Source organism: Rhincodon typus, chromosome 15, assembly GCF_021869965.1.
Source record: "Rhincodon typus isolate 14 chromosome 15, sRhiTyp1.1, whole genome shotgun sequence".
Classification (NCBI taxonomy): Eukaryota; Metazoa; Chordata; class Chondrichthyes; order Orectolobiformes; family Rhincodontidae; genus Rhincodon; species Rhincodon typus.
In genome coordinates, this window is record NC_063346.1 from 51867468 (window position 1) to 51881469 (window position 14002).

Sequence of the window (14002 nt, forward strand, 5' to 3'; positions counted from 1 at the left end):
GGGAGGGGGGTGTGGGGGGGGGGGCTGTTTGGGGGGGGGGGGGGGGAGAGGGTGTGGGAGGGGAGGGGTAGGATGGGGAGGACACATTCTTAATTGGCAAAAGAGCTCCAAGGTAAACAATGTCCTTCACCAGTTTTGTGAATGCTAAATGATCTAGTGAAATCTCAGCTTCACCTCACATGGAATATCAATCCAGTGAACTTGATCTAAATTAACCTTGAAGAGAACAAGAGTGAGCTCCAGTTGTAACAGAACCTGTAAACTTTAACAAATTTCACTGCCACTTTGGTTATTTCAATTACAGACACTACTCACCTACAGCAGATAGAGACACTGATGGCTTCCGTGTGTCCCTAAAAAAGGGAAATAAACTGGGTAAGGGGAACTTAACCTCAGTAACACTTAATATGGAAGTCAGTTTAAATTGATGGTATGTTATGTTCAAGCCTCCAAGAGAAAAAAAGCAAATAAGAAACTCAAATTCCCATTTTATGCCAACAATTGTCTCACTTTCCTTGTATACAAAAATTCATCACTGTAATTAAAAAACTCCAAATCTCACTCATCTGACAAAGAGTCTAAGAAATGCATTTGCCCAATGACTTTCACAAAATGTTTCCTCTGGATGATCAGCACGGAACAAATGTAGTTATGTCAAGAGGACACTGGATAGAAGATCACAAGTTGTGAATGGGTTAATATCTACTTGGCGCTTTGTTGATTTCAGGCTTCCATGCATGCTAGTGGTCATGGCACTAAGTTAAGTAAGCCTAGCCCATTTACAACAGGGTTCAAACTTGATTAGGTCAGCCAGATTCTCAAGAATGGGTAACTCTTCAAGGATTTTTCCATTCATAGAAAGAACTCGCACTTGCAGATTAAGACTGCAGTTCAAACATCCATGTATCAATGTTATCTCAGAAACTGAGAATGATCTCAACTCTTATAGAATTTAACCTGTAAAACAGTACTAGAACCTAGAACAGTACAGCAGAGTACAGGCCCTCCAGCCCACAATGTTGTGCCAAACTTTTACCCTAATCCTAAGGTTTATCTAACCTCCACCCCCACCTTATACTATCATCCATATGCCTATCTAACAGCCGATTAAATGCCCCTAATGAGGCCGACTCCACTACCCTCTCAGGCAATGCAGTCCACGCCCCTACCACTCTCTGAGTAAAGAACCTACCTCTGACAAATCCCCTGTATCTACCTCCACTCACTTTAAAACGATGCCCCCTCGTAATAGCTACCTCCACCCTGGGAAAAAGTCTCTGGCTGTCTACTCTATCTATACCTCTGATCATTTTGTACACCTCTATCAAGTCACCTCTCATCTTTCGTTGTTCTAAAGAGAAAAGCCCTAGCTCTCTCAACCTTTCCTCGCAAGACCTTCCCTCCGTTCCAGGCAACATCCTGGTAAATCTCCTCTGCACCTTTTCTAATGCCTCCACATCTTTCCTGTAATGAGGCGGCCAGAACTGGACGCAATACTCCAGATGTGGCCGAACCAGGCTTTTGTATAGCTGGAGCATAACTTCACGGCTCTTGAACTCGATCCCTCTATTAATGAAAGCTATCACACCATACGCCTTCTTAACAATTCTATCCAGCTGGGTGGCAGCTTTCAGGGAACTGTGGACAGGAACCCCAAGATCCCTCTGCTCCTCCACACTGCCAAGAATCTTTCCGTTAACCCTGTATTCTGCTTTCAAGTTTGTCCTTCCAAAATGAATCACCTCACACATTTCAGGGTCAAACTCCATCTGCCACTTCTCAGCCCAGCTCCGCATCCTATCAATTGTCCCTTTGTAACCTAGAACAGCCCTCCACACTATCCACAACGCGACCCACCTTCATATCGTCCGCGAACTTGATAATCCACTCTTCCACTCCTTCATCCAAATCATTTACAAAAATCACAAATAGAAGAGGACCCAGGACAGATCCTTGCGGTACTCGTAACTGAGCACCATGCTGAATATTTATAATACTAGCATGTAATGAATTAATTTACAGAGGTGAACCTTGAATCAATCTCCAAGCTAGCAAAAAAGATGAGCAATATCTACGACCAAAACATTAAAAGCAGCAGGTTTTTGGGAAAGAGCAGAGGTGTTGGTCTAATTGGAAAACTGCTTCAAAGAATTTAGGTCAAATGTCTTCCTTCTGTGTTGTTGGATTACATGATAAGAATTTGATCCTTAACCTGCCAACCTCTAGTCACTTCCAATGGGCAGGCCAATTACGTATTAATAGCACACCCAATATTTACAACACAAAAGTTCAGATTTCCCTCAGAAACACCCTGAAATGCTTTTGTTACAATGAATTAATTGGAATTCTAAGTACAGTTGTGTGAATGCACTAATACCTCTTGCACCAAATTCAGCAAAGCGTTTTTCCTTAGTTTATAGGCTCGTAATTTACAAGATATAGAAAAATACTTACCCTTTTTCTGACACCCTTTTGTAAATTTTAATCCACACTTATCACACGCCAAACACCCCCAGACCAAAGCCCTGGACTTACTTTATATCCCAAATATAGATGTATGTGTCAACAGAGCTTGTCCCAAGCAGCTCCGGTTCAAAGAACGACCACTCCAAATCACTAAATCAAGGGCAAGAAAAGAAAAATTTAACTGATCATGTGCATGTTTACTGATCAAATAGAAAACTCTAGCAGTAGAAAACAGAAGAATCCTACATGCACCCTAGCAGGTAACTTAAAACCAATATATAGAATTCAATCAAAATTGCATTCAGCGCAGTTGCAGACTACTTCTGGCAGCAGGCAAATCATTCATTTCATGACTCTGCTTCACATATTTTCAGATTATGTTCATCCCATGCTAAGAGAATAACCCTTTCTCATCACGACCTGAACACCCAGGTTGCAAAGTAACCTATATTGATGGAGTACCTTGAACATAATAAAACATCCCAAAATGTTCCACAGAGACCATGTCAGAGAAAATATAACATAGTGTCACACTCAACATTGAGGCAAAAAGCCTAAAAGTTTCAATGAGTGGCTGGAAAGAAGAAAGCAAACTGAAGAGGTGGAGAGGTTTGTGCAGGGAATTCTAGAGGTTAGGGTTTAGGCAGCAGATGAAACTCACAGTGAAGTGATTAACATTAGGATGCTCAAGAGGCTGCAAACAGAGCTCAGATATATCAGGAGTTGCAGGGCTAGAGGTGATTGGAATTCGAAAGGTCAAGACGTAGACAAAACTGTAAACAAAGATGAGAATTTTAAAATTGTAGTACTGTTTAATCAGGAGCCAGGATAGAGCAGTCAGCGCAGAGCTAAATGGAGTTTGAGGTCAAGTTTGGTTGGCCTCAAATTTACACAGTTGAATGCGGCAGGGTAAATTCAAGCACCTTAAAAGTCAAGGGAAGATAGTGGCATACTGATATCATCACTGGATAAAGAATCCAAAGACCCAGGTTAATGCATGAGTGCAGATACCACGTTGGCTACTGATGGAATCTTAACTCAGTTAAGAAATTTGAAATATAAACCATGTCTCAGCAATGGTGAACATGACAACCACTGGTTATTGTAAAAACGCACACAGCTCATCAAGGAAATCCATCAGCCTTACAGAATCTGACCGATATGTGACTCAAGGCCCATTGCAATATTAAATGCCCACTGAAATGGCAGACAGGCCAGCTCAAGGGCAACAGAGATGGACAACAAAAGCTGGCCTGACCAGCAACGCCCAAATTGTGGGAAATAAAGAAAAGATATGGATGAGTGTTTCAGGAACAGAAGAGCGAAGGCAAGGGAGCAGATGGATGACATCAAAGTCTGAAAGTCTGAGCAGGGACTACGTGTTTAAAAACTCATCCACAAACCAAAAATCTGGTTCAGCCTCAGACAGTTGGCATGAAGAAGAAACGGAGGTAAGGGACCAGGCCCTGTGGCAGGGACCAAAGATTATGGGTTCAGTCTTCCCAAAAATGTAATTAGAGGAAATTTCTGCTCATGTCTATTCAAGGGGTGGTGGTGACATAGATCTCATCATTACACATGTAGAGACTGGCACGTTCTTGGTTGATAGCACCAAAGAGCAGAATGTAGGTGAAATATAGAGAGGGTCTAAGGAAAAATTCTTGGAGACACCAGAAAATAAACCATTGATGACAATTCCCTAGCTCTGATATAGACCGCTAAGAATGGAGCCAAGTGCCTACAGTCCAATCAGGTGGAGAGACATCAAAGGAAGATGTACACAAGTCGGGAATTTGTTTCAGATGATTGGAGGTATAAGGTCCCTATCAGTTGGTCAATCGGAGGAGCCCTAACTTACTTTGAGTGATGGAAAGAAGTGGTCCTGGTAATTAGTCCTAGTAAAATAACAGGGCACATTAATATGACAATGGTCATCCAATTTCACAATCATATAATTAAGGTTCATTCTCATGTGACTCTCAGAAACTGAGCAGCTGACAGATTCAAGTACCTCTCAAACGTATTTTATGATGACTTTCCAAAAAAAATGAAATAGATAAGAGCTGGGCAGTTGTAGGCTAAGTGACCATGATGTATACAAAGGGTTATCAAATCTGAAGACTAACTGCCTAAAATGGGTGCTCAGGTGACTTGTCTTTCAGAAGGATTCAGTGAACCGAGAGACATGACTGTTGCGGGAAAGATAGAAAAAAACACCAAGAAGCAGTCTGACAGAATGGAATAAAAGAACAGAAAGTAAGTAACAGAGTTCTAAGCTCTGCTCTCTTTCCAGAGTCTCCGTGCAACCTGGTGCTGGGTTTGAGTAATTGCTTCAATTCAAATTGAGTTATTTATTTAATATTATTTGTAATACTGAGAAGAAAGACATCATAACGTATTCATATTACTTATGCTGAGATACAATTCTATACAAAATACCTTATAACACGAGTATGACCCTGTAGTGAAGTGTGGATCTCCCCATTTCCATCATGCCATTTGTACAGGTCCACTCGCTGGTTACACTGAAATACACATCCAAATATGACCTCAATAGTTGCAAAACAGAACCTGCATCACCACACTATCTCAGTCAGTTGAATCATTGTATTCTCACTCTTTGCCCCCTGTAAGTGTCAAAGCCGAAACATTTATACTTATTGATATTGATGTTTAATTTGAAAACACCAGGTGAATTTAAACTATCCATTTGCATGTGTGTTTTACCTAAAGACATTAGAGGGTATGCCAACACCAAAAGTAGCAAATGTGAAATCATCTTGGGGCAGTGAATCTGACAGACTGACTGAAATAATGGAATTATAGTTATGGCATCACTCTCAAATGCTTCAAACAAAAAGGCAAGTGAATACAAGGTCACAGATCAGACACCCGAGCAACTGCTACACTTCATTCTATAGCAAAAGTACCACAATCCCTATGTTAAATGAAATAGTACATTAAATAAGTCCAGAAGTAAACACATATATCTATCTAGTATATTACATTATCAGCAAAAAACATTTGTATCTTTACCTGGATTTCCATTATCTACCCATGACCACTATTTGTGAACCCAACAATGGACCGCCAATTGTATTTTCTTTCCAAATACATTTTATCTTTCCGCTACTAAAATTTAGAAAGAGAAAATAATACATTCTTTTCAACATGGCCAATAAAAATTTAGCAATTTTTTTTTTTTACTTTACAACATCTACAGCCTAACTGCCAAAATTCATTTAAATACCAGAACTGATTAAGGGTCACAACCCAACAAAGAATCAAAAATATTCAGTACAGAAGGCAGCTATTGAGCTCTTTGATAAAGCTACCATGCAAAGTTTCACTAACATCTAACCCTCCCACCACAACCCATCTTTCAGGATTTGTGTAATTCATGCATTAAAAAGTATGAAATCATCTTTTGTGATCTTTCCAGGCAGAGCATTCCAGATCCCAAGAACTGTAAAAAAAAAAATTTCATCTCCACTTTGATCTTTTCCCTCATGAACTCTAAATGTCAACCACCCACACACCGTCTTCCATCCACCCAAAAGGGATAGTTTTTCTTAAAATCTCTCCTCCTCCAATCTCTCAAATATCACCTCTTAACTTTGTCTGTTCCAAGTTAGACAATTCTAACTTTTCTAACCCTTCCTCATAACTGAATTCCGTCATCCCTGACAAACGTCCTCTGCACTATTTCTAACACTTTTACAAGATTCAACAAGTGTGGTGCTCAACATTTTCTACAATAACTCAACAATTTGGCGATGATTTTGAATTATAGTCCTCTTTTTACAAACACAGGTAAACCTTACAATTTTTTTTAGTCATTTTATCCATTGCCCTGCTATCTTTAAGAATTTGCTTATGTGAACACCCAGGTCGCTTCTGCTCATCTACACTTCAAAGTCATGCAATCTACTGAATTCAAACCAAAAACTAGGGCAACATCGTGGCTCAGTGGTTAGCACTGCTGCCTCAGAGCTCCAGGGACCAGGTTCAATTCCATCCTTAGGCAATTGTGTGGAGTTTGCATGTTCTCCCAGTGTCTGCGTGGATTTCCTCTGGGTACTCCAGTTTCCTCCCACAGTCCAAATATCTGCAGCTCTGGACACAATGTTTAGGGATGTGCAGGCTAAGTGGATTAGCCATGGGAAATGCAGGGTTACACAGATAGGGTAGGGAAGTGGGTCTGAAGAGTTATCCACCCAGAGGGCTGGTGTGGGCTCAATGGGCCAAATGGCCTGCTTCCACACCGTAGGGATTCTATGATTCTAAAAAGTGCTGAAGGGGCAGCACGGTGGCTCAGTGGTTAGCTGCCTCACAGCACCAGGGACCCAGGTTCGATTCCATCCTCAGGCGACTGCCTGTGTGGAGTTTGCACATTCTCCCTGTGTCTGCGTGGGTTTCCTCCAGGTGCTCCAGTTTCCTCCCACAGTCCAAAGATGTGCAGGCTCAGTGGATTGGCCATGCTAAATTGCCCATAGTGTTCAGGAGTGTATTGATTAGGTGGTTATAGGGGTATGGGTCTGGATGGGATGCTCCAAGGGTCGGTGTGGACTGGTTTCCACATTGTAGGGATTCTATGATTCTATGAAACTCAGCAGGTCTGGGAGCAAATGTACAAAGAGAAGCAGAGTTCACATTTCAAGTCCAATATGCCTCTTATTGGCACACAAAGAAGCTAGAAAATTCTGTTTTTTTATGCTAGTGACAGAGGAGAATGAGGAGCATGTGGAACAGACAGCAAGTGTGCTGAGAGCAAGAGACAAAAGCCGTGGTAATGGTGATCAAAGGGCAACAGCTATGAACAAAAGATGTATGTTAGCTAGGGAAAGGAAAACATGGATCCACTCTGCTGAGAGCAAATCCAACAAGAACCAAGCAAAACATGGCCAAGGATGATAAGTGGAGAACATGGGTCATTCTCTGAAGTTGTAGAACTCAGTATTGAATCCTAGAGACTGTAAAGTGCCTAAGAAGAAAATGAGGTGTTTCCCTCCAGCCTTCGTTCAGCTTTGTTGGAATATGGTAGAATGTCCAGGACAGAAATGTTACCATGGCTGGTTAGGGTCATTCCCATTGAAAATGATTACTCAGTCTGCATTTGATCTCACCAATGTAAAGGAGACCACATTGTAGCAGCATTACAGCTTTGGTTCAAACATGAACAAAAGAACTGACTTCCAGAGGTGAAGTGAGAGTGACAGACCTTGATATCACAGCTGCATTCAACCAGGTGTGGCATCAAGGAACCCTAGCAGAACTGGAATCAATGGGCATCGAGGGCAAACTCTCCGCTGGTTGAAGTCATGCCTGACACATAGGAAGATAGTCGTGGTTGTTGGAGGTTAGTCATCTCAGCTCCAGAACATCTCTGCAGAAGTTCCTCAAGATAGTGTCCCAGGCCCAAACATCTTCAGCTGCTTCATCAATGACCTTCCCTCTATCATAAGGTCAGAAATGGGGATGTTCGCCAATGTTTGCACAGCGCTCAGCACCATTTGTGATTCCTCAGATCCAGAAGCAGTCCATGTCCAAATGCAACCAGATTTGGACAATATGCAGGCTTGGGCTGACAGGTGGCAAGTAACATTCCTGTCACACAAACGCCAGGCTATGACCATCACCATTAAGAGCCGATCTAATCACTGCTCCTTGACATTCAATGGTATTACAGTCACTGATTCTGCCACTATCAAGGAATACTCCACATTCCACACAAAGAGACACGTACAACTGGGACCAATGCATATATCCATTTGACGTGGAGAAAGTGAGACAAGTTGAATGAAAAGTTGTTCAAAATAAGAATGAGCTCAGATAGGCAACTCCACAGATATTGTTTCTCCATTCTAATCTGAAATGCACCACACTAATCCACACTGAACTCCATCCACCAGGCTTCTGCACATTTCACCATCATGTCTGTCATCCTGAAGTTTATTCTCAACATTATTTAACATATTAGCAAAAACACTATTCAAGCTTTCTCACAATCATTCAAACAAATTCTTATTTTCAATGTTTTTGATTTTCAATTTTGAGATTTCCAAAATTTACAGCCCTTTTTTATCTCAAAAACGAAGATAAAGGCATCATTGGAGGCTGCACTGATGATGTTACCCAGCAGGGTAATGAAACATCTGCGGAACAACAAACCAGCTCGGCGAGCCAACCAACCACAATAAAGGCATTTTATGATAACTTTATGTTTACTCTTACAAACAAGGATTTAAAATAAGCAAAACCCAATTTAATACTTACCGAAGCTGCAAAATAGTGGGAAGAAGTCTCATGGGGGTTCCACTGCACTACACCAATGTCCCATTTGCTTTGTCTTGCAACCTTTCTTGGTACTTCTGAAGGAGCATCTAAATTTATAACATATAGGAAGCGGCGCCTGTGAAGAAATAAACATTTCCAGTGACAAACTAATACTGCCACATTCAGAAAACGTCAATCTGTTCTTTTTCCACCAAGCGCACTCCCAGCTCCCGAGCCCATCATGAAAGGCTGTTCCTAAAGTATTCTAATGAGCACAGCTGCTGTAGGTGGAGCGGCTGAACACTCAAAGCATCTTCCCACTCTTGTTGGAAATTTAGATAGCCAATATAAATTATTTCCAGCACAAATTGCCATCTCCTGTCATTGCTGTGAAGTAGTGGAACACAGCCTGCTGCTCCTAATTTCTGCACATATTGTTCTGATTGGTTATTGCAAAAATGAGCAGCAGTTTCAAACTGCTCCCATAAGGTAAAGATACAAATGGATGAGGAGTGTCACTTGGCCACAAGTAGTTGCTTCAGCATGGCAAAGGCAGTCAAGGACAGTTGCAGATTCCTGACCTGATCACAACTGGGTGAAAGGATTTTGGGGAATTCTTATCAACAGTTTCAGAGCACTACATCCACACAGAGTTCAGTACAATTTAGCTTTCATTTTTTAATCACAACCAAAGCACAAGGCAGGAAGTAGAGAAATCAACACTGATATAATAACAGGTATGAGGAGTTTTTAAATGAACGTGGATGGGTGTTATGGTAATTTCTGTGCTAAAAGGCCACTTCCAACCACACAACACTAAAAACAAATCCTTCCAAGTGTACACATTCTCTGTGCTCTCACATTGAGTGACTGAAGCTGGGAAATTGCTTTCCCATTGTCAGCTGTCTGAAACAGCCGGAGAGCTGCAAAACAGCAATGACGATACTGTCCCCTAAAATGAGATGCAAGTTATCAATATCCTTTTCTCCCACTACTGATTTACACTTCAGTCAGTAGTTAGCAATCTCTCAGTAAAAAATGGCTTCAGAGTTTCAAATGGCCATTGAATTAGACAGTGTACACTACTCAAAGGAAAAATCAGGAAGTGAATGAAACGAGCACTTTCCTTCTGCTGTTCAAAGGATACGCACAGCCCAATTACAGATTCCCTAGGCAGTTCCTCATATGTGCAAACTTGAAACTGTGCATTGAACTTGACCCAATGACAAGAGTGTTATAGGTCTGCAATCTACAGAATCCTTACATTGTGGAAGCAGACCATTCGGACCATCGGGTCCACACCGACACTCTGGAAAGGATCTCACCCAGACCCACCCTCCTACCCTTTCCCTCTAACCCTGCATTTCCCATAATCCATCTAGTCTGCATATCCCTGGACACTATGGGCAATTTAGCAGAGCCAATCCACCCAACCTGCATATCTTTGGACTGCGGGAGGAATCCAGAGCACTCAAGAGGAAGCCCACATAGACACAGAGAGTGTGTGCAAACTCCGCACAGACATTCGCTCAAGGCTGGAATCAAACCAGGTCCCTGGCACTGTGAGACAGCAGTGCTAATCACTGAGCCACCGTGCTGCCCCATGTAGAATGAAGTATTGGCTTGCGATTCTGTGCGTTCCCTGTTACAACAAGCAGGATGATAGGTAACCAGGCTGAGGACATATTCATAAACAGAAACTAACAAATGCTTTACACTCAAGTTACCATACACCCCTGAACAACTGCTTACCCAGAAAGTACCGCAAGCTGGCCATGACAATTCACAGACATCGCAGTTGCCTAATATGAAAAATAAGTCAAAAATTAACATTTTAAACAGATGCACATCAGGATACCTCAGTGAACATGGAAACAATTTATCTACTTACTGTTAAAATTGTTTCATCTTTGCAAATTTCTACATTGTACAATTCCAACAGTACATGAACAGTTGATTGAACAAATGAATACAATTTGGATAGCCAACTGCAAGGGTACAAGGAAGAGCACCACAGATAACAGATTTAAAACTATGGATGTGTGCTCTTGTATCAAGTTGACTGCTGTCATCCTGAATACATGAAAGGCTTGTGAAATTGTTACAATTAATTGTTAGCATCCAATGATATTATTGGTGTTAAATACCTAGGAATTAAAGCTAAGCAGGCAAACAAGTGCTCACATGGCACAGTGGTAATTCAAATCCCATCTGCTCTCAAGGCGTATAATAACATTTCTGAACAGGTTAATTAGAAAATATTTAAATTTATCTCAAGGGCTCTTGTGGCACAGTGGTAGTCTCCCTTTCCCTGATCTCTGGAGTAGATGGGACTTGAACCTGGGCATTCTGGCTCACTGGTAGGGCCACTACCACTGCATTACAAGAGCCCTCGACGGGTTGATTTTTTAAAAAATTTAACCTATTTTTCTAATTAAACCGATTCAAATATGTTATTACACACCTCTGGAGCAGGTGGGGCTTGAACCTGGTTCTCTCAGTCCAGGGCAGGGACACCACCATTGTACCATAACAGCCCCTAGGATGGGCTGATTAAAAAATACTTCTTCGAATATCTCTCACCTAGGTGGCTATGGAGAGGGAGCTGTAGTTTCCAACAGTATGCACAAAGCTATTAGAGGCCAACTGTTTGTTTGGACTTTGTGTGATTGTAATGAACTTTTAGCGATTAATGTTAAATGGCATATCATAACATAAGAACACCCGTTTGAAGGGATTCAGGGAAACATGGCTCCAGCAATAACGTTTGTTGCAGTGCAGTAGTTTCCACTCTCTAGCCGACATTATATTCAAAAATTGTTCCCTTGCAACAGCTCTTAATATATATATTTGACTTTCATTTTCAACATGAACATGTGCATCATCCTGGAGGACATACATTCCAACAATACCTGCAGCAGCTAAGTAGAAAACAGCATCCTTGACCTTGTCTCACTAAGCTACCAGAACAAGATATACTGGTACATGAAAGTTTTGGGAGGAACGACCATTGCACAATTCTTGTGGAGACCCAAGACCCATCATTACACCAAGGACATCCTTGATCATATTACGTGGTGTTACCACTATGTTAAATGGGTTAGATTCAGAACAGATCTAGCAGTTCAAATATAAAGTATCCATAGGCACTGTGAACAACCAGCGGCAGCAGAATCAAATATAACCACAATCTGCAACCTCATGGCTCGGTATCTCCCTCACCTTATCATTTCCATCAGGTAAAGGGATCAATAACGGCTCAATGAGAGCTGCAAGAGAATACCAGCATCAGCACCAGGTTTAACTAAAAATTTGATGCCAACTTTGCGAAGCTACAACACCAAACTAAAATCGCTGTAAAACTATAGGAGATAGAGCAAATTAAGAATCAGACCAAAGCTCTTTGTCTCACCAGTCTCACTAATGAATAGTGGTGGGTAATCCGGTAACTAAACAGACAAAACACCAAAGATCCTGGGACAAGCAAAGCAGAGACAGGCGCAGGAATTCCTAGAAGCGTGGTCCTCCACACAAAAAGCCATCAACAAACACATTGAACTCGACCCTGTATACACTCCATTGCGAAGGAAAACTGGAAGTGAGGTAATCCAGCTCAACGGACTCCAGAGTTTAAAAACCAGGCAGGAAAACACAACGGTGCTTCATCAGAGGCTGCACTGATGATGTTACCCAGCAAGGTAATGAAACGTCTGCAGAACAACAACGAACCAGCTCAGCGAGCCAACCAACCACAACAAGACAAAACAGCTCCAAAAACATCCCCATCTTCAATGATAGGGACAAATACATTATTGCAAAAAGTTGAGGCAGAAACTTTTCCAATCAATTTTAGTTGGAAATATGATGTTGGTGATCCAACTCCACCTCCACCCAAGTTCTCATTATCATATATATCAATTTTCAGTCAATTCTATTCATGGATACAGCAAAGGCATCTAGACAACGTTGGGAAGTTTGCCATGCCCTATTCTCAAACAAAAGAACAAATCTGACCAAATGCCATTTCATCAGACTACAAAGTAATGAAAGTTGTAATTATGTGGTATTTACTCAGCAATAACCTTCTCACCAATGTTTGTTTGAGTTCTGCTAAGACCAATAACTGCAGTGCTCATTAACACCTTCGTCCCAACATGGAGAAAAGAGCTGAATTCCAGATGTGAGGGGAGAGGATCTGCATCTAACATCAAAGCAGCAGGAACTTGGCATAGCATCAAGGTGACAGCAAAACTGAAGTAAATGGGAATCGGGATAAACATTTCCACTGGTCAAAGTCATACCAGGCATAAAGTACGAGAGCCACAATTAATGGAAGCCCAACCACTTCAGATCAAGTAAGCTACTGGAGTAGTCTCTCAGGGTAGTGACCTAGGCCAAACCAGCTTCAGTTGCTTCAAGTAACCTTCCATTCATTTGCAACCTTTTAGATGCTGAAGCTATCCATATCCAAATGCAACAAGATATGCATAACATTCAGGTTTGTACTGAAAAGTGGAAAGTGATCATGGCACCATAAAATGGCCATTTCCAACAAGGCAGAAACAAACTACTGGCTTGACATTCAACAGCTACAACCAATGAATCCCATATAGTCAATATCCAAGATATGATGTCCTTTCCACCATTTACAAGGCACAAATCAGCAATGTAATGTAATATTACAGTGTTTCAGACACCCACATCAAATGGGTGAAAAATTGCTTTCTTAAATCCTTTCTAAAAGTTCTGCCCTTTACCTTAGAGCTATGACCCCTAGTTATTGTTCCCTCCTGTGGGGAAAGTTTCTTCTTATCTATGCCCCAAATAATTTTTTTGACCTCAATGAGGTATTCCCCCACAAATCCAGGGTAAAGCAATTTATCCAGTTTATCTAACCTCTCTTCATAGCCAAAACTCTCCAACCTGAGCAACATGCTGATGAATTTCCTCTGCACCCTCTCCAGGGCAATCACATCCATCATTCTGTGTGGAAACTAGAAATGCATGCAGTACTCCAGCCATGCCCCAACAAATGTACGAGACAGCTCCTCCTCTGGTCTTGTATTTAATGCTTTGTCTAATCAAGGCAAGTATCACATATGCCTTAATAATTCAATCCACCTAGCCTGTTGTGCAAATTAACTCACCTTGAGGCTCCCAGCAGTTTGTACATCGACTATAAATCATAAATCAAGCGTGTGATGGAAACTTTCCACGTGCCTGATGAGTGAGCTCCAACAACACTAGAGAAGCTTGACAT

The 14002-nt window shown here is 41.5% G+C and overlaps 1 protein-coding gene across 3 annotated transcripts in view; it reads right to left on the bottom strand.

Moving 5' to 3' along the window:
• Positions 1 to 14002, bottom strand: part of wdr59 (WD repeat domain 59) — a 37659-nt gene that overhangs the window by 20459 nt on the left and 3198 nt on the right. For all 3 annotated transcript variants that reach the window (XM_048605914.1, XM_048605913.1, XM_048605911.1), the window contains exons 2-6: positions 10495 to 10544; positions 8743 to 8878; positions 4906 to 4991; positions 2536 to 2616; positions 316 to 353 (exon numbers count right to left, since the gene is read on the bottom strand). In XM_048605914.1, coding sequence (XP_048461871.1) covers positions 316 to 353; positions 2536 to 2616; positions 4906 to 4991; positions 8743 to 8878; positions 10495 to 10544 — 391 coding nt within the window. The remainder of the gene's footprint in view (positions 1 to 315; positions 354 to 2535; positions 2617 to 4905; positions 4992 to 8742; positions 8879 to 10494; positions 10545 to 14002) is intronic.